We start from the raw sequence: 22,500 nt of genomic DNA, 5'->3' as shown, positions 1-22,500 counted from the left end.
CCTATGCAGACTCAATTAAACAGGTGTGTTAACATAATTATTCCATATATGGAGACTTCCCCAAAAACAACAACATACTCGCTATATTTTAGTGCTGTTTTGCCCCTTAGAGAGCCCATAAAATGGCTGCATCTTCATGTCTAATGAGAGAAAGAGATTGGATATGATATTACTTTTTATTCAAAATTGTATTGTTCCATTCCATTCTTGAACCACAGTAAATATTCTAGAGATGTCTAGGTACAAATAGTTGAATAAAGGTATAAAAACAATCTATATTTTTAAATAAGTAATGCAATCCTAATATGGAATCTGGCAAGGTGTGATAAAGGAGGGAAAGTCAAAACAAAGGTGGGAAATGTGAAAGTTTTGTTCTGTTGTTGCTTTAAACATGTACTTTACTGGCTCTGTAAGTTATTATTTACATTCAAGAAAGCAAAATGCATTTTTATAATTACAGATAAACATCAAGATAATAGTACTGTATTAAAAGATGTCACTAAGCTATATTGTTTTGCATAAACAAGACTCACTAAAAAGTGATATGGAGTAAGCGCTAAGTGTACCAGACTACTGAAGTAAAAACATCTCTTCCAAAACGTTTTAGATTCCTATTGTAATTTGCTAGTTTCCCTTCAGACTTGACCTCCCCTGAAGACATTAATTCAAATCATTCTAGGATACCTGCACAGCACCCAAATCTTTATTTAAAAAATCTATCTTTACCTTGGTGCAGAACTTCCCCAGGCTCCATGCTTGTCTGTCAGAATGTTGATAATTTTCTGTATTAGTTGGGTTGCAGTCATATGGTCCCGGTACTTGGCTGCTCTAATCAAATGATCACACATTTTTTCTTCTTCTCGTTTATCGGCAGAATACTGGGCGCACAGTGACTAAAAAAAAAATTTTTTTTTAATTTTTTTTTACTATCTTACACATTTACAAACACCATCCAACAGAGCTCCTTAAAGCACTTTTCAAAAACTGAGTTTGTCTTGCAAAACCCTTCGAGGTAAGAATTATCCCCACTTTACAGATGTGCAAACTGAGGTATAGAACAATTGTCCACAGGTACAGTAACTCTACAGCTAAGCCAACTATAAAACCTGGGCCAACCATTTGCATTAACCATTACAACGTACTCCCCCAAGCTATTTTTTTTAAACATTACTAATGTGATAGCAAAATTAAACATTTTGGCACAACCAATTCCATCACACTCGAAGAATAAGAGACTGTGATTATAACACACAAGGACAGATTTACAAAAGGAATTATATACCAGTTAAATGCCCAAAGCCTCCCAAATTCAATGGCCATTTAACTGCTATCTATATCAATCTGAAACTGTAAAACCTAAGAAGAGAGAGTTTCACATTCTCAGCACACAAGCCCATATTGACACCTAACTGTTATTCACGTCTTTAAAGTAAAGCCTCACAAATAAAGAACACTAAATAGGTTGTTAGCTATTTAAGGTTGTTAACTACATGAAACGTCCTTCCCAAAATGTCAGCTGCAAAAGACTATCTAGATGTAAAGACTGAGGCCACTTTTCACCTGTAGATATGGTTCTTCTAGTTTATGGTTGTGTTACAATAGCAGGCTGTTATGGCAAAGCTAACCTTTCTTCTTTCTGTACCTTATCAGCTGCATAAAAATATTGCATTTTTCACAGTAGTCAAATCTAACCATTAATAAGAACTAAATCACAAAAAATGAAAGGGTGAAAGATTCTTTGCTACAATATTTTTTTTGTTCTTGCTGCTACTTTTGTTCTTCGTTTAAAAAAGTTATTGATAATTTAGCACTCTTGAAAAGTACCAATTTACAGTCCTGGAGCCTGAAGCCAATTAAAATACAGATCAGATATAATTATGGATAGAGGCAATGAAAGCTTCTCCCCACCTCAACACTTCCCATTTCTAATCTCAGTTTTCACCTGGCAATTCTACAGATAGTGTATGTCAGACAAAGCACTTCAGCCTTTATCAATGATTGGATTATGTTATGATCTAGTTAGCAGAATGGATACAAATGTCTGGAAAAGAAAAAGAGAGAAAGAAAATGCCTTTTTGTTGTGAAGACCAGCCAATGAAGATGTTAGCACAATTCTTCTAAGTTTAGGTACTTGCTAAGCGATCACAACTTTCCTGACAGAAAGCATTTGATGGAACTTTGCACTATGATACCTACAAAGGATTAATTTTATCAGTCAATCGCCTTAATTGCAACAAGTATGAATAGGATTAAAAAGTATGGGGAAAAGCCCATGAGTAACAAATTCAACACAGTGTTTCAGACATTTTCATTGTCAAAATGAACTAATGGAAAAAAAAAGAAAAGAAAATGGAAACACCTTTCAGTTTTAACAATAAGATATACGGATTACAAATTTCCATGTAAATTCTCCCTGATATATTTTGAATATCCCCATTCCAGCTCTCAGAACAATGCTCACCTGATGAACAGAAATCCAGAAAGCGTGAAGCACAGGCAGCAGACTTTGCAGTTCAATGAAACATTATCAGGAATTGCCTTTTGTACTCCTAAACCCAGCATTCCACCATCCCCTCCCCATCAAAAAAATAAGATGGCTAAGTCATGACAAACACTACACAAGATTTTTATAGCTCTTTTTAAATATAGCTGTCTTCTCCAATACATTAACCTATCTTGCACCCATGACAATTTTGAATTCTCTTCACCAGCACTTTGTAAATGTTTGATAAGCTGTTATTTTTAAGTTGCCTGAAAGGGCAGAATTCTAAAAACAAGTGTCCAAGGTAAGCTAAGTAGTAAAATGTTTTAAAGTGCTCTTTAATGGATCCTCCTTTACAATTTGAACAGCAACTTTTCATATCTGACATAAAATCCATAGATATAAATCACATTAGAGGGTTATTCCTTCCCCATTATCAATCTCTGTCTCTTTATAGAACATTAAGGTCACATTTGACCTTAAAACATGATAAAATGGAAATCAAACTAGAATGTTTTGTAAAAGATATAATGAACTTGTACCTCCTTAAAAAAACTCTTTATGATGCCATTTTGAATGCATTCTTTATTAAATACCAACAATGAATTTGGTGTGGAGACATGACTTTCATATGAAGAGAGCGCCCACAGGCATTTCCCTCCTCCTGACAACTTGCATGTACTTAAAAGAAAATGGCTTTAAACTGTCACAAGACTAAAACTAGCAAGGAGTTTACTTTTCAGCAGAACAGCCTGATAGAGCTTTAAAATGAATGAGCTTGCAATCCCCCTAAATCCTGCTTGAAATTGATAGGCTTTAATATACAGCAACACCACAATTATGACATTACTCTAGGCAGGGATCTTAAGTGTAACAAGTTCATTAACAGTTTACATTATGTCAGTAAGACCTTGAAGCTGCTGGAGTTCTCTTAGATGTTTGGCACCTGCTCACGTGTAGTTGCTAACATCTGAAATATTTCACCAGATTAGCGGGTTGTCAGGCCATCAACTACCAGATTGGTCTGAACAGTCTAGTGTTTTTCTAGATTACTTCAGTTTTAGAAATGTCAGCAGGGGGGAAATAAGGAAAGTGGGAGAGATGGTCTTAAAGAGAAAAAGGCCTTTGTTCTGCCACATAGTCCTGGGATAGCAGCCAGAACCACAGTTGCAGATACAAGATATATTTTCAAACCCTGGGAGTACTCTGGCCAAAGAGAGGCTATTGGCAGGTCTATATCAGAGTTTGGAACAGCCTCACATGCAGTTACACCCTTTAAACAGTTCAACACTTCAAAATTTTAGTACTGATTTGGGCTAAGTTCCAAATGCAGAAATGTTTCTCTCGAGTTGTATATGCTAAATCATTTACCATAGAGTCCTTTAAAATCATCCAAAAAGAGTCCTAGCAGGTGCCCCAAAAGTAACAAATTTTACATTTGAAACCTAAGTGGAAAGAGGGAATGAGGTCAAATAAGCAGAAAAGGGTAAAACATAGCAAAGTATTAGGTATCTTATCTTCCCTAAATTCAGTTTGATGTTAGCCTGAGTCTTCTTGGATGTCTTCCCTTACAGTTAATTTGTACACTACTTAATGCAAAACTGATTAAAATAAACATGACTGATATTGAATCTGTTCTTTATTGAATAAAATCATTTTAAGATAGATGGTTAACTTCAATGCTAAAACTATGGTTTTCCTTTTATCTAAAAAATCTTCGTTTGCTTTTATACCTTTACTTATTCTCTATCCTTCACTTACAGAATAACTGTAAAGATGGCAGTAATTTCCCTTTTGCTTTAGACCGAGTTTTTGTTCCTTGCCAATATAACTATTCTAAATTATCTACTCTTCTACCAGGTAGTCTTTTTTCCCTGTTGCAATTTGTTTCAGCAAGCCTGTTAAGCCTCTACAACTTAGTTTTATTTTCCACTGATTCTCACTAAGGTTGATAGTACTTAATTCCTGTTCTCAGTCAGATTAAAAAAACTGGAAGAATTAGTAAATCATCTCTCATCCTAACAAAGAGTAGATAACTGATATTCAGTGGCAGCTGTAATCTAGCCTATTTAAATCTTAGAAACTGGCCAGAAAATGGTTCCTTTGGTGCAAATCCAGACTAAGACAGTAGTATAAATTAAAAGCAATGTACCTCCCAGGTGCACATTCCCTCAAAAACTATTATTTGTTGATTCACAAGCTTTGCAGTAAATGAGCTTCCCCAGATTTTCAACTTCATATTATCCTATGCAAAGTACTGCAGAAAACATTTTTTAAAGAGTTTAAACAGACTGGAAAAGCAAGTAATCCTATTTTCCTGTTGAACTTTAGGACTGGACTAAATCACATATTCTCAAGTATGACATGCCATTTGAGACCCAATGAAATTGCCATTCTGAAGGATGATAGGAGAGGTACTAAATGCCTCACCTCATACATCTGTTCAACCTGCAACTAGAAAATAAAGAATTTCTCTGTCAGGGACAAGAACCATCTAGGATAATTGTCAATAGACAATGAGAACAGGGGTAGGCAACATTGCCACACAAAGCCATGTGACTATTTTAAAGATTTACTATTTTAAAAAAAGCCATGCATCAACAGCCAAAATTCAATTGCCCAATCAGTGGTTGACCAACAAATATGCTACTTGAAAAAGCAGCTATTTCAGAAGTCATGAATACCATATTTACTTGAATCCAAGACAAGATTCTTCCCCCATTTAACATACAGGAAAGCCTCTCATCTTAGATTCACATACAAGCAGGGGGTCAGAGCAGGGAGAAGCAGCTGTGGCTGCAACTCCAAATCTGAAACCCTGCTACCTGTCTCTCTCAGCCTCTGCTCCCAATATTTGTTCCCTACCACCCCTGCTTACTTTTCCCCTGTAGCTCTGGCAGAAAGCACAGAGCATGTGCTGCCTCCAGCCCCAGTCCGGCTGTAACTTAAGTGGTGGTGGCAGCAGGGGAAGAGGTGGGCGGGGGAAGTGGGGCAAGTTATGGGGAGGGGCAAGCGGGAGGAGTGCAAGGAGCGGCAGGCAGCAAGGGGGAAGGCAGCAGGGGGTACAGGCACTGCAGTGGGTGGCAAGGGTAACGCCACACTTGATTCCCCGGGCACCAGCTCCTCTGCTGCTGCTTGCCCTACTGTAGCAGTGAGGGGATGCATTTAAGATATATATATTCAAAAATATATTCTAAACATGGAAAATGATAGCATATTTATAAATTTTCCATGTTTAGAATCCAATTATTTAAGGTTGTCTTAACTCCAAAGTCACATTGATTTTGGATAAATATGGTCATACTCAAATTATCTATTATGCTTAATTTTTTTTCTGAAAAGAAAAATCTAACTTTATAATTCAAGATGAAAATGTTCAAAGTCAGACTGGTTGTAAAGTTTCTTTTAAAAAAGAAAAAAAGATAAAATTCATTAGATATCTACTTCCTTGGTTCTAATGGATGACATACTAATGTGTGCAATATGTGCCCCACAGAGTTCTGATGTGATCATAGGCAAGATGACAAACATGTAACTATGCAACTGAATCAGGGCTTTCCATTTCCACGCTTCAAACAGTACTTTGTTTTGAGTGGTAGGTTTAGGAAAAGGCCCAATGTAAGAAGACCGCAGAGATGCTGAGGAGAGGATTTCAGAACCATACCCATAATGAAGCAAAGTCATATGAGGGGAGAAAATGGAGAAGCAAGAAGTTTATTCTGCTTGCAGAAAGATTGTTGCCAACAACTGTCATGGTGAATCTGTCCAGCTTCCCTGCCTGCCCCTACTTCAGTGGAGAATGAGATTTTCTGATATTTTAATAAGATAACCTCAGGCTCAGTTTATAGAAAAATATGCAAAACAGAGCTGAAAGTAAAACATTTCGTGTACACATTAACATATGAACCACTACAATTTCTAAAATGATGTATAATATTTCACAAACTACTTCTGAGTTTAATAGTATTTGATAGCAGATAGGATTTTTTTTTAAATACGATTTTTTCAGTCTATTGTCTGAACTTCAAATTTCCACAGAGCTTTCACTAAGCATTTTGAAGTATGCCAGTCCCTTTGCTTAATTTGACTCAAAATTACTGGTATCATGAACAGCCTGTCCCAGAGGGTGTCATTTAAGAGGAAAAGTCATCCAGGAGACAACGGAGTCTCGTGCTGCTAATGCAAATTTCCTTCAAATAAGGACATTTTAGTAAATGAAGGAACTCCTCAATCTTCCACTTTCAAGGATCTTTGCACTTGACCCCTGACCTCAGGTTTAAAGTCTGGACTAAAAAAAATGCTACCCAGGGAAATCTTACAAAGACTCCTGAATAAGACTTAGAAAAATGAAAGCTTAAAACCTCAATAGCGAACAAAAGTCAACCAATGACAATGTCTGACAGCCACCTTCAATTCTGAAGTGATGCCTCTGTCATACAACGACTCAAAGTATTGATTTCTCTCAGCATGAAAAAAGCCTAAGCCAATGAAATAGATATAGCATCATCCCCCCGATAATAGCCATCAAGGTTAACACAGGCAGAACACTTATCAAAGTATCTCTTCTATTTCTTCTTGTTTTAATGGACTGAATACAATGTGATGGCTTCTTGTCTGCACAACCTACAGTTTCCAAACCTCATTTATCCATCCTTTATACTGATTTGGAGATTAAGAAAAAAATCTGCATCTAAATTAACTGTCTCTTGTTATAAATTTGTTCCAGAAGACCCTTATAATTTCACAGTCAAGCACTTCTCTAAGAAATATATATAAAGCATGCTTTTAATATGAAAAATGAATCTTAAGACCGAAAAAAATGCAGTCTGTTCATGACAAAATTCTCAGAGACGGAAAGAACAGGCCAGATGCATATTAGTAAAAAGATGAGCAAGACTAGAAAAACCCTAACACAGGCAGCCGTTAGGGCTAGCAATGAAAAGAAATGGCTGGAATTCTCAAGAGATTTCTGGTTCACCCCTCACTAAAAAAACAGAGCGGGCAGTGCAGCCTTGGGTAAGCGACACAATATTACATGTTAGTAAACTCAGCAACAAACTGGGTAAGTGCAGAACCTTAATGGAAGTTACATGCTGCATGCCAGCAGAACTTAATAGGGTAAATAAAGTAATCAAAACCAAGAAGAGTTGAAGCAGATATTAAAATGAGTGGCTCAGCTCTGAGCGAGAGAAAACATACAACTGTATTGGTTGTAGTTAGTAGTGACCAGTTACAAATTAGATTACATTTCCCTTCCTTCCCCCCTCCTCTCTGTAACATCTCCATTCACATTTTAATTTCTACTACTGCAAAATCAGATCCTTTGGTCTGGTCTACCTCATTATTATTTGTAGGGCAGTAGTTCTTTCAGGCTGCATACAAAGATCAGGCTTGTGCCTACATAGATCTTACTGCATCATTCCTCCCAGAATTCTCTTGTTAAAACACTGTTCTTCCAATGCTCGGAATGTATTCAGTCCTGTTCCACGTCCTTTCATTGGCACCCCAAATAAAATTCAAGCTCCTTATTCTCATCTTCAAAGTCTTCCACAAATTCACTCTTATTTATATGGGCTTTCATTTCCACCCTGGCATAATTCACCCTCAGGCCTGAATGCCCCTTGCTCTATAGTTGGTCCATCTCTCTCTCTGCACTTGCCTTCAGGTTGTCTTTTACAAAGGGAACTTCCTTATTGATTCCTGCACATGTTAAATTGAATCTGAAAAACATTTCCAGGTGGACACTTTCTCTGGTGTTTGCATCTTTACATTGTTTATGTCTTAAAATAGGCTACCACCTTGATGCAAGCCAAGAGCCTGAAGGTTCACCTCTAGCAGGTGGAAGCATCAGGATTATCTACCAATGTCGGGCACCAGACTTTACTCTCAATGTTCACACTTAATGAGATTTCTCTTCCAGGAGATTCCTGCCTCGTTGTCTAAACCCCTTCAGACTTGTGCAAACAAGACTGTTATACACAGCAAAAAGCCTTCTTCATTCCCTGCATATTACCCATTCTGTACACTGGATGAGATAGGGGAATTATATTTAAAAATAAATACATAAATAAAATACGATCATTAAAAAGACTACCTGATAATCCACATACACAAAACAGCTAAATTAAAGGTTACACCAGCCCACTTAATTCTGGTCTGTCACAACTTCTGAGTGTTTGACTTTCCAACCCTAGCAGTCCTCTAAATAAGTAATACTTTAAGTAGTATCATAAGTTTTTAAAAAGCTAACTGAAGGACAAATTTCACTTTATAGAATATACTGACTGGTATGGGCACATGGGTGGATAAAGAAAGGTTGGTGGCAGCCAACCTACCCCAAAACAAATGTACCAACACACACTTCCAAGGCACCTTGTTGAGATGCCATACTGAGATGCTTTGTGCACCCCAGTGTGGACTGTTGATTCCATGTGGGAATGTTGATTAGCTTTACCGAGTGGCAGAACTAAACAGACAATGACTACAGTGCTGCCATACTGGAACTAAAATTATAGAGAACTAGTTCAGATAGCTCTGCAGCATGCCCGGCAAGACAACCACGAGACAGGTGGGTGACAGGATCATATGAGAAATGGGTCAGAGGTAACGCATAAGCTTTTGTGTTTCTCTCCAAATTAACATGTGGACCTTTCCATTCCTGGTTTCCTGTTTGCTACATTAGTTTAGTAAGTTTACTTTACGATTTTGTGTTGGAAACTGCTCAACTATGTTAACTTTCACATTTATAACTGATCTTTTTGAACAGCTCCCAAGACTATAGGAGGAGATGAGGGAGGGAGAGTAGAGAAAGTGATCATACTACAAGAGGCAAAGACTTTTTGGGGAGACACAGGAATCAATCTATCATTCTATACAATCGACAGAAAAATAAAACAAGCACACATTCCATTCCTGTGCAACATTTGGTAAATATCTCTAAACAATACTTCTTGTGGAACTAAAATGGTATTTAGAATTAGACAGACCTCAATATTAAGATACCACATAAGTGTATTGATATGAATATCAGAATGGCTATCCATAGTACAAGAGGAAACTGCCATCTGTCTTTCACCAGCTACTAGCTTCTTGCTCCAAGAGTTATTTTGGCTGGCTTTAAGTGAATTAGTCTGGGACCTTCCGGCTTCTCTAACTTGAAACTCTGACTGCCCTCCTAGGCACATGCCCTCAGCAATACAAATAACTCTCCACTGCTAAACAGGACAAACATGGTATTTTCTATCCCCAAATCATTTTCCTCCATGTACTTAGAAACATCACTTCACAGTGTGTGACATTATGACTCCGTGTCCAGCTGTATCTGGAGAAAGTTTGGATTAGTTTTTAAGAGTTTCAAATCTGAAAAAGCATTAGGGGCTTTGGTTTCCTGTCAGAGGGACTTTCAAATGGTTGTCAGGAACCTCTGAGGGGAGATAAAAGAAAAGATAAAGGATTAGACAGGATTTATTCAAAGGGCCATTTATAATATAACATGCTCAGCTGTGCTGACCTGCAACTATCCTAACTCTCATTCCTTACCTGATTTCTGACTTACGATAAACATAACTGAGACAATATTGGGGAGATTTAATCTTTGTAAGAGTAGATTTTTTTTAAATAAATATTTCTGTTTAGGAGGAAATAGACAAAAATATGGAGGAAAGAAAAAATAAAACAGGACAGTGGGGTAGGGGCTGTGAGAAAAGGCCTGACCTGTTTTGGTAGCGTATTGACTCCATGGCTAGGGACAGAAACTACACAAACTGGTTTAAGTAATCGGAAACCAGTTCCAATCTGTAACACAACAGAAGTTCAGTGCGCATAAACCACTTTCAAAATGCCTGAAACTGGTTTAAGATAAACATGGATGGATGTAGTATCAGACTTAACTGATTTAGGTTAAATCTGTTTCAGAGTATCATAGTACTTAGGGTCAGAAGGGACCTAAACACGTCATCAGATCCGACCCCCTGCCCCAGGCAGGAACAGGTGCCAGGGTCATATCACCCCAGCCAAATATCCGTCCAGCCTCCTCTTGAAGACCCCCAAGGTAGGAGAGATCACCACCTCACTCGGGAGCCCATTCCAGAGCCTGGCAGCCCTAACCATAATGTCTCCTGATGTCCAGCCTGAGCCTTCTCTCTAACAATTTGTGGCCATTATTCCTAGCAACCCCGGGTGGTGCCCGGTGGAATAGTCTCCCCCAATTCCTACATCCCTCTTGAAGTGTGGCACCCAGAACTGGATGCAGTACTCCAACTGTGACCTGACCAACGCTGCATAGAGGGGAAGGATCACCTCTCTGGACCTGCTTGTGATGCATCTGTAGATGCACAACAAGATGCAGTTAGCCTAACTGACCACTTCCTCACACTGGTGGCTCATGTCCATCCTGGAGTCAACAATGACTCCACGATCCCATTCTACCACTGTGTTGACAAGAAGGGTGTTCCCCAGCCTCTAGGTGTGTTTCTGGTTCCTTCTCCCAAGATGCAATACCTTGCACTTGCCTGCATTGAATTCCATCCTATTCTCATCTGCCCACCTCTGTAATTTGTCTATATTTAGCTGGATTCTGTCCCTCCCCTCCAGGGTGCCCACCTTGCCCCACAACTTGGTGTCATCAGCTAATTTGGACAGCGTGCATTCCACACCTACATCCAGATCACTGATAAAGATGTTGAACAGTACAGGCCCCAGGACTGAGCCCTGGGGGACTCCACTGTCCACATCCCTCCAGGTCAAAAATGACCTGTTCACCACCACCCTCTGGGTGTGACCATCTAGCCAATTTGCCACCCATCTGACTGTGTAGGCATCAATGCTGCAGTCACCAAGTTTTTTTAAGAGAATGTGGTGGGAAACCGTGTCAAAGGCCTTCTTAAAGCCTAGGAAGTTTTTTGAACTTCTGCCCTAGACTCCCTCCAGATTCAAGTTAACTCATAGTCCCCCAGCATCCCAGGATACTTTGCACCTCCCTTGCAGGGTGGATGGACTAGTCTTGGCTCAAGCTGTCTGTTCCAGCTGAGCAAGATGGTGTGATTTAGCACCCCCACGAACTTCTGGCTGAGGCCACTGCAGGCACATGGTTGCATTTCCAAAATCAAAGGTATATGAATGTCTGTTCACTTGCTTATCAGTTCAATCTATGCAGCTTTGAGTAACCTGCAAAGATTGAATCGGTTCAGCCTTGGGCTTTTTGACTCGCTGTAATTAGCCTATAGAATATACAAGTAAAACGTGTAGAAGATAAATGCAGAAGGATTTGCATAAGATTCTAAGATACTTGACATTCAGCATTCATTGTGAAACTTATTTGTATTGGAAAGACTGGGTTTTAGAATGACTGCTTACCAGGGGAAGAGGCAAGGAATTGTGGGAGATATCTTTCATTGGACCAACTGTATAATTTAAAACATATCACCCACAAAAATTTGTTTCACATTTATCTTAGGTTATCATGGCTACAATATCACTCCAACAATATACACAATTTAAGTTTTTTATTTGCAGTATGTATATTTAATACATACATGCTCTAACACCCCCTGGCTTCTGGCCTGGGCCACTGCAAGCATGTAACTGCATTACCGGAATCAAAAGTGAATGTCTGTTCACTTGCTTATCAGTTCAATCTACACAGATTAGACTAAACTACAAAGACTGAATCAATTCAGCCTCAGGTTTTTTGACCGTCTGCACTTAGCTTGTATATTTTGAAACATAAGTGGTGATAAGCATTATATAATTGATGATTTATTTTGGTATTTATGCCAATAGCCTACATTTTCACATTTCATTCCAACTAATGTGAATCTGAACAGGGCAGATCCTGGTTTGTTTCTGCTTCTAATGCATTGACATAATGTTGTTGCAATTTCAGCGCAATAGAGAAATAGAAAAAGTAAACAGCTTTTTATTGATATAACAGTGCCCAACATCCTTGAAAAAAAAAAAAAATCAAATTTGGGCCTATACCTTCTTGACAGAATGTGCTTCAAAAAAAAAAAAAAAGACCCAAAACTGATGTAAACACAAATAATATTGCCAAAATACACCTTAAGAGACGCATTGAGAAATTTTTTCACCAGGAAAGAAAATGTAGTGGATTGTATGTAAAATTAGAGTATTCAGACTTTAAAGCTCTGTTCTAAACTAGCATGAATGGGTCTTTCCTCTAAGAGTACAGTACAAAAAGCTAAGCAGCCTCACAATGGAAATGGTCCTTAACAGTTTTAAACTTTTCTAAATTGGGAAGCGGGAGCTAAATTCAATCTACCTTCAAAATCAATAAGAGCCTTTAAATGCAGTTATTTGCATAAAGACAATATGGGTATGAGACAGAAGCATTCCATTAACTTAAAAAAAAAGGGTTTTACTAATGCTGAATCTTTAAGGTACTGAAATTCATGTCAAAGTAAAGCTCTGAAGTTCTTGTCAGGTGTGATCTTTTTTTACAGTAATGGAAATGTGTTTTTACTGACCAGTGGAACTGCAGTGTCGCTATAGTAGATGTAAACCAGGTTCATAAATGTCTACATAAAGGTAGGGTAGAAAAAAATTAGATGCATAAAAATGGTGCAATTCTGTATAGTTTCATTTCATTAACTTTTCCATGAAAATTTTAAAAATTAATTTTAATTATTACTATGATGCAGTTTCAATTGTGAAAATTAATAGCCTAGCAGTATGGGAAATCCTCCTACTTCTCATCAAGAATCTGGGATTTGCTGCAATCGCTGGCTAACTTCCTTTCTACTGGCAATATAGTTAAGAATGCACGAGGGGAAAATGCAGTACAGCATTATGTAAATAAACTTTATATTAATACCAAATCATGTAGACAGGTGATATCCATCTGACACACTGCAATCTGCATTATAAACTGCACCAGACTTTGTTACATTCTATATTCCAAATCTGAGTGGTTCTGAACACCTGAGACTCAAAACCAACTTGCCAAAAAAACATTCCTTTCTCCTCCCCGCAATGAAGACATGAGATTTCTCTACAATGTGATAAATGCTTTGTAAGTACTCTGTCCTGGATAAGCAACTGATTTAAATCCCATACCATGTGACCAGTTAGACAAGGTCCCATACTTTTCAAGACTATTATTTCTAACCTGGCAAACCACAAAATAATGATTTAGCAATTCATGATAGGTACAGAAACAGGATTTTTTAAAGAGATTTCTAAAGTATATTACTTTCAATACATTTCTCTCTTTCAAGTAGGATTCAAGGAATGTTACTTAATAGGTAGAAAAACAGCACTTAAAAAAATAAGCATTTCTGAAACTTTCTTTAAACTATGGTAAGATTATTTTATTGGCCCTTGCTTAAGATGAACTGTATAACTCTGTAAAATGACCCATATTATTAATAATTGTATTATTAAAAGTAGCATGTGCTCAGCAACTGAAACCAACTATGTAGCTGATTAAATGTAGCTAACACTGAGCAAAACTATAAAACACATGGCACACATTGGGCAAACATGGGCTAGATTACCATATCCCATCTAAATAAAACATATGGTAGTACTCATTAAGTGCAATTCCCCTCTCCGTTGACTCTTTTTCCATTCATGGTGAACCATGATATTGCTCTCTTTGTCACCTCCTCTCTCATCCTGGCCCACATGATTAGCATGGCCCCACCCTCCATGAAGTGAAACCAGACCAGGATGCTCTGCACCTCATCTGCGTATACATTTTTTTAAGCATCCCAGGACTCAGGACAAAAACACCCTATTCCAGTCATGAGTGGGGGCTACTTAGCACATGGATATTGGGGGGGAGGGGGGCAGATAGTATCTGGAGTACACACACACACACACACACACACACACACACTCAGCAGTGCTGAGGTGAGGGGTCATCATGGCTTGAAATGCTGTTGACTGGTGGGGCTCAGGCCAATGAACTATATAGTAAATCATGAGCCTTTTGGCTGTAGACTAATACCATGCATAGTTTATACTAGATGTAAGTAGGTGCCAAAGGGCTATTCAGAAGTGTGTTTATGGAGCACCTGTGTTAAAACTTTTCGCAGTTTTAAAAAGGTAATATGCATCAATTCTGGATAAACTAAATTTATGGGTAGTATATGCAAATTGCTATACCCATATTTAAATTTCAAGGTTATTGTTTTCAAATTTGCTCCTCACGTCTATGTGCTCAGGGAGAATAAAGTCTGACAGTAAGGAGAGGGGGCAAGGGCTGCCTGGGGGGTATTGAGGGGAAGCAGAGAGCAAAGGAGCTACTGTCCCCCTTCCCCCGATCCGATTTATTTTCCCTGCTGTAGCAATGGGAGAGGGACACATTCACAGGAAACTCCAATAATCAGATTCTATACCTAGAAAATTGTAACAAATGTATACATTTTTCATATACAGAATCTAATTATTGGGGGACTGTCTTATAATCAAGGAGATCTGTTATTTGAGAAAATACGGTGATACAGACTTCAGCTACCATAAACAATTTTTATGTGGAATGCACTGACATACCACATGTTTTCACCCTGTTGAAAAATTTAGTCTAAGCAATGAGAGTGACCCCACTGGAACCCTCATGCTGACCACAGGTAGCAACACTGCTCACCCTTTCTCTGCAAGTGGTCAATGGGCCACCCTTATTAATTCCTAATAGCAAAATCTCCAGTATCACTTATGGTAACACTAGCAGAATTTCCTCTCCCATCCCTCTGTCTCCGCACCAATACATTCATTAGGCTAAAAAAAAGGTATCTTCTGGTGATAGTAAGAAGCTTCCTAAACACTAAAATTGCTTCTACCACTTCAATCTCTGTGCATGTCTAACTTCCAAGCACCAAGCTTTCAAACAGGGCATACTAGAAGCCAATGAAGAATGGCTAGAACCAAGATGACAAACTTTTCTTGGGCAGGAAAATCAGTTCTAAATACCAGATTCCATGGTATTACAACCATTTCTAGACACTTTCTTCAGCTCTGATTTTCCAGAGGACTGGGGGAGTGGGGATAACACAGAGAGGGAGGAAACTCCACTCTCCCCACCAATGTTATCCTGAAAGAGATGGTTCTGTTAAAATAAAATAAGACTTAACATTTGTTTTAACATCCAGAAAGCTCCAGTGCTATTTCTGAATGCCTAGGTTTGGCACAAAAAAAAGGAAAAAGCAAATCTTCTATGACATACTGATGGAAGCATTTACCATCCTATAACAAACTCTGGAGTACATATCCTGCAATAAGGTTCATGACTCCTCAAATAAGATATAATCAAGAACTTCTGACCCAGACCACATTCTTTGTGTCCCTGGAGTGCTCCTCATCCTGAAAGACTAACATCTGTGGTCATGATTTTGGATTGTGAAAAGATTATGCTAACATCACAAGAACTCAGTCACTGGATGATTTACTTCCCTTTGCCTCTTTTTGGTTAGTACTTCCAGATATAGGAGAAATTCCTGAAGTTTTCTTATGTGGACTCTTGTGAAAGACATAATCACAGTGCATAAGACCAAAAGACCTGTGAAATTCAGATAAAGAGATGACAAGATAACTCACTGGAAGCTAATGACACCAAAATTTTTCTACAGTGAGAAAACTCTAGCTTTGTGTCTGTCTTGACTTGTTAGTGTATGGCCCATAAGGAATAACAATTTAAATATGTCACAAGCCTCAGGGTTTGTACAATAATCTTACTTACTTACTGTCAGGTTGCAGTCTTGAACCTGGGATCTTGGCTTGGCCAACAGGGCCACTCATCCAGGCCTTCCACCCCATGGTTGACCACCCAGACTGGGCAAAGCTGGCCTGAAGCCTCCAGCAGAGCCTAACCTTCTGCCTATCCCCATCACTGGAGTGGCTAGTTAGGGTCTACCAACCCTCCACTTACCCCATATAAACCTCTGTACAGGAACAGGAAATGTTCAGGCACCAGGGCTCAATCTGAATTGAGACTACTTCACTCTTCTCTCTGGCTTGCTCTTAGCTCCGCTCTCCATTTGATCTCCAAGCTTCTTGGTGCTGCTTGCCCTTGGACTTGGCTCTCTGTTTGATCTTCCAGTTTTGTTTTTTTACTTGCCTCACTCTTAGACACTGCTCTCAGATTCACCTCCTGGCTTTCTAACCTGTTTTGACCTCAGCACCTCAATCCCCAAGCGGCCCAGACCTGGCCACCCACATCCTGATGTGACACATACTATGCAACCAATCAAGGAAAGCAGTTACATTACTTTATTGCCATTAACTCTAGAAAGTAAGACCCCTATTTAGGATAATTCAATACTCTGTCAGAGATTCACCCCAAAAACAAGTTCCCTTTAAGGCTCACCATGTGGCATATGTCGATATTCTCCCAAATTGGATTTATTCCAGTATTTGGTATCTATTTATAGCCAGTATTAAGCTGCGCTCAGTTTTTGCATTTTGTGTCATCTGCATGTGTTATAGCATTTGATATAAATGTACTTTTTAAATTTCATGATTAACTGGAAGCTATGGGATTAAGATATTTAGCACATACCCACAGGCTATCCGGTTGGTATGCATCTTGGGTCAAACAGCGTGGTGACAGTATGTAGTTGAAAAAAAATAGCTGTTGTAATTATTGGGGTAGTTAGCTCTTCTCACACCAAGTAGAGACCCCAAGTGCTAGGCTAGACAGCATGGTGACAAAGGGTGTTCGTGAAACAACAGCTATTCTCATTCAGAGAAGATCATGTTTATGCTTCATTTGGATTGAAAAAAAAAATGGCCAATTGGCCCAAAAGCGTTTGTCTGGAACGGGGAGTGACACAAAGATGAAGGCACCCCCCTTCAGTCATATCCAGATGGAAAGAGGAAGCTCATCCACACAATAGTCTCTCTCCCCAAAAACTAAAGGGAGGTGTCAAAGGTATAAAAGTATGTGCCTTAGAACAGATATGGGTGCAGCAAATCCTTAAGGAAGAAGGAAGTTTTCTGGCCCAGATTTATGGAATCCATCTAGGGCTCAGCTGAGACAAGCTGAAGGAGTCTTTTAGCTGGCAAGACACTAGCTAAGAGAAGCCATCTGCAGGAAAATCACTAGTCAGAAAGGATTATTCTAGAGCTGTTTCTAAATAGAGAAGCAGGGTGAGAATTTGTATTTTTGACCTTTTACTTTTCTCTTATCTGTTTCTCAAACGATAATTTCTTTTTCTTGTGTGTCTTTTTTCCTGGAATAAATCCTTTTTCCTGTTTTCCCTTACTGATCATCTGTGGCAAGCATAATCCCACAGTGATTGATGTTTCAGGTATTCCCTCTTCCTCAGAAGGGGAGATCTGTTTTCTTTTTGCAAACCCAGGGTGATAACCTCAAAGAATGGCAGAGCTTCCTCCACTGGAGCTGCGAAGGTCTAGTCCAGGGTGAGGGAGATTAAGCTCGTCTAGGAGTAAGAAATCATCCCAGGAGCAATATCTCGTATATCCCCTAAGACATGCAGCACAACAGAGGGGAGAAGCTTGGTTTCTGGGGTCACCCCAATGTTTTATCAGCATAGGGTTTGTCACACTCTCCCCTTTGCTCCCTCTTGGTCTTACCATTTCTTGCAGTTGGACGGAGAATGAAGGAAGGATGTGGAAACCTCCTAAAAATCCTGTTAAGCAATCTTCCCAATAACCATCTGTTAGAATTCTACTGGAATCAAGTATTTTTAAAAACGAAATGTCTTGCCACTTATCCACAAGAGGAAAAAATGGGGACACCCTGAACACTGGCACTCTTCAGTATCAGACATATAATTGGAAAAGAAGTAAATGGGAATATTTTGAGAGAATCCAGACTTTCTAATCTAGGAAAAAGGAGTACCTTTAAGGATGATGAATTCCCTGACAAATGATTGGGTTATTAACTTAAGAATGAAGGATAAGACTCTAGAACTTGGAACTGGCCTAGGGGCAGATGGCAGAGGGACTGAGCAGTTTTGGGATTTGACCCTGCAGTGAACTTTGATCAATCGGTAGAGAGGAAAGCTGAGGATCTTGTAATTCATTTGGCTTTCTCCCCTGACAGTGAGGATCTGTAGGTTGGGACCAGTCATAGCAGAGTTTCCTTTTTTGTGGCCAAAGCATCTCTTGATGCATCTTTTGGCCTTTTATTTGGTTGGCTAGCTAGGAGAGGGAAGATTAACAGGCCATTTCATTCTGAAAATAACCCCTGAAGAAACATCGGTTTGGATGAAGAAAAGAAGGTGGAAGAACATGGCTCATTGTTACTACAAAAAAATATATTTTTTTAAGGTTTTGAAAGCCACCATGGTTATGTATAAGGTAGAAAGCCTGTAACCATCACTTGCATAAATAAAATATATTTTGTGGAGTCTGTGAGGACATTGAACTCATGTTTTCAGCCAAACAAAAGACTTTATCCATTCCTTTAGAGTGCTAGTCTAGTTTACAGACTAACAACTTGTGCTAAATTGGGGCATAGGGAGGGACTTACCGTGGATCAGTTGATGCATGGTAACAGTTTAATTTGTGCACTTCTATCCTGTAGAAAGTAGAAGCTGAACTGGGACAAATTTACTCAACAGGAACATCTGAACAATGCTAATTTACTAAATGCCGACCTAAAAAGTTACTCTTTAAGTTATATATCCTTTTGCACCCCATCGATCTACACTAACAGCAAACACTACATGTTACTGTGGTGGGAGCAGAGCATTCTTTGGGAAGACCTGAGCCTACAGCCCTTAAAAAGAGAGAGGAGACCAGCTCACTAACTATATTTAGTTAGCAAAGTTCAAGATTTTGCACACGACTTCACTTATAGCATACCTCACAAAGGATGACAAAGAATATTTTTTCTTAAACATGTATGAGGAAGAGAATAACAATGGTCACCTGTAAATGTCTAAGAAAGCATTTCAGCATGGATCATGCTTTTTCTCTTCTAGCCAAGGTACTCCTGCTGTGACTCCAAGTGAAAAATATGATTTTTTGTTTTAAAAAAGTTCCATAAACATTGGTAATGTCTGCATGTATCAATCTTTGTTAAGTCAAAATACACAGAGTATCTAGAAAGACAAGCCTAGATGTCTCAGTTTTAATATCAGAGTGTCTATGTTTATAATAATTTAGTCACAATTAAATTGATAGAGAAGTTGCATCTCATCTGTGCTTTCACTGAACCAAACATGAGTAGATTAGAAAATTTCTAAGTGATTTCTGGCATATTGTATAGTTGCAATAGTCTTGCACAGATGAGACATTCTCTGGTTTTAGGATCCATTCTGGCATGTTTTCAGGCAGTGGATTTCAATTTGGACATGTGAAGGAAAATGTTCTTCCCTTCCATCCTATGAATGTCTGGAGGGCATGAAAGATATGCATGCTTTAAAGGAAGCGGCCATGTAAATAGTAACATTATTTGAATATTAATGAAGTTGAGTTATATGTATTTTACTTTTACGCAGTTCTACTTAGTATGCTGTTAAAAGATGGGAAATATTCAAACAATTCCATACTTCATGGGGCAGGCAGTTAATGTGCAAATGTTAATATTATTTAATTAGCTTCTAGGTTTATCTCATTGAAAAACCCTCATCCCAAAGTAAGGATCCTAATATTTAGCTAAAATGTACCTTAATATAACGTAGCAAGACCAGTCATATGGGCCAGTTTACTGCTATACTGAACTACAAGGATTTCATTTGAAATCTACTAATAGTTAAACCTTTTGGGCCATGCCAGAACAGCTAAAAATCATCTCCTCATACTCAACATTTGCAGTCAAAGAGTTTTAAATATGAAAAGTCAAGCAAATTATATTAAGAATACAGAAAGGAAATAAATGGGAAAAAAATACAACTGCATGTCGAAAACGTATTAGTTTTGTGACATCCTTCTTTACCCCCTGCCCTAAAAAGTCTCTCACATAAAAACAGTACTTTAAAAAATGAAATTGCATTTAGGTAAACAGCCATAGCTACTGGATAGTAGCTGGATAGTGCCAAATGAATCTGGACCACAAGTGACACTAGATTGAATAGTTTTGATCCAACACAACACCATGTTTAACAAGCAGCTGCATATTTCATCCTTAATGAAGGCCTGGAAAGGAGAGTTCATTTTATGCTAGATGCAGGTATCAAAGCAGACCTCACAATGCAGCAGAGGCGCATCATCTAAGGATCTTTTTCACATTAAGAATCCTATTAGAAGGAAAACACTAAAAGGTAATTGAATTTCCCTCAGTTATCTTCATCTCTGTCAGCTCCTGCTACAATAACTTACTCTCCAGAGCAGAGATAACTCAATTCTGTCCAGCAAGCATATGTTATGAATCTCCAAAGCAAACTTGTCTAAATCATTCTGGTCTTCTATCAAGGTTGGCTGTGGATATGAACTCTGACAGAAAGCAAAAAAATTTATTTTTATCTTTTCAATAATTCACTTCCTTATATTTTGATGGAAGAATCTAAAGACATACATGTTTCCAGTAATTCTGGAACTATAAAAACTGGTTGAATATGTTGTGCCTATAATCTATGTTGTTAAAAAATTGCATTATTAACCTTTTTGTTTTTAGAAAAAACGGTACCTACAGTTCTTGTTATAGCACTATTTCAATTTGCTGTATATTTGCATGAGCTGAACTGGCCTTTCTTATCGCATTTTCCAAATTTGTTTCAGAATGATTTTGATGTTTTCACTTCTACATTCAAAGAGAGTATCTTACTTATACATATTGAAGTTAACAATTATTTTCTTGTTTAATTTTATTCTGCTTTAGTGCTTCTTGTATTTTTTAAAGATGATTTTTAAGAGCATGCATATATTTGTAATTAAGAAAAATAAAATATATCCAGTTCTTAGTTGAGGAGGAAAATAGCAACTATTAAAAACAAACAAACAATCTGTGTCAGTCATTTCAAGAAAGGTTTGAAGCCTTTAACAAAAAGTCTACTCTAACATCAAAGGAGGAAAGAAAAAAAATATTTCCCAAATGCAGTGGCAATACAACTGAAGAGTGACTGAAATCTTGTCAATCTGATTATTTACTGTATACAGCTCCAAATGTGTTTATAGATATATTCCTAGGATTTTACATTTTTAGAAATAATTAAACGGCATCACAAAACCCATTTCTTTAATATGACAAACAATAGACTCTACCTTAGGGGGAAAGCAGGGAGCCTTGCCTTCAAGATGGAGGTGCGCCTTCCTAATGACCATAATAATATCGCCCTCACCTTTGCTTTTCTTTTTTATTATTCTCCCAGTGTTAGTTCCTCTCATTGTTCTTGCTTTCAACTGCAAGTCTTTTGGAGTAGAGAATCCAACTCAAGTTGGCTGCTAACCATCCTGTATTACTGGCCCTGTTTCGGTGGCAATCTTCCTCAGGAATCTCAAGTATTCTGTTTCTGGTATTATAGTGGTCTCCCCAATCTTCTGTTTTCTTCTTATTTTATGCTATTGCATCCTGCAACATCCTTTTGGCACAATGTTGGCACATCCAATTTTCATTGGATACTCCTCAATGAAGGAGCTTATCTATGAAACCCCCTTGGTGAGGATTCTACAGAGATTTCCATCCCTCATTTTCTGGGCCCGTGTACTTTACTCTAGCAATACCCTGGATGTAACGAGCTGTTTGTCCAATCTGATCACTCCAAGGGCACTGCAGAGGCTACCAGTACCAGCAAAACATTATGGACACAAAAGGAACCAGTACAAAGATAAGGCTCTCACCCCAGGTCTATATTCCAGGTGCACAACAGAGCATAATTATTACCTCTGCCAAACATCCAGTTTAAAAGGAACCACATTAAATGACTTTTATGCAAGTTTATGTTATCTGCAGATGGCAGAGATGCTTATTTTGGTTAGCAGAGTGTTTCAGTACCACCAAAACAATGGCTGTATTGTAGATTTAATTTATCTCCTGTTTCTGCTCCTTGTGATCCTATACCAGGGGTCAGCAACCCCAGCACATGTGCCAAGCATGGGACGCGAGGCCACTTTGCTTGGCACGCCACGGCCAGCCCCAGCTCTGGGGAGCTGCT

General features: G+C 38.4%; 1 protein-coding gene across 1 annotated transcript in view; it reads right to left on the bottom strand.

Moving 5' to 3' along the window:
• Positions 1-22,500, bottom strand: part of LRBA (LPS responsive beige-like anchor protein) — a 621,066-nt gene that overhangs the window by 343,451 nt on the left and 255,115 nt on the right. Inside the window, 1 exon segment of the mRNA XM_025198536.1 lies at positions 727-893. Within this exon segment, the coding sequence (XP_025054321.1) occupies positions 727-893 (167 nt within the window).

Source organism: Alligator sinensis, unplaced genomic scaffold (genome assembly GCF_000455745.1).
Source record: "Alligator sinensis unplaced genomic scaffold, ASM45574v1 scaffold169_1, whole genome shotgun sequence".
Classification (NCBI taxonomy): domain Eukaryota; kingdom Metazoa; phylum Chordata; order Crocodylia; family Alligatoridae; genus Alligator; species Alligator sinensis.
This window is presented reverse-complemented; position numbering and strand designations above follow the sequence as displayed.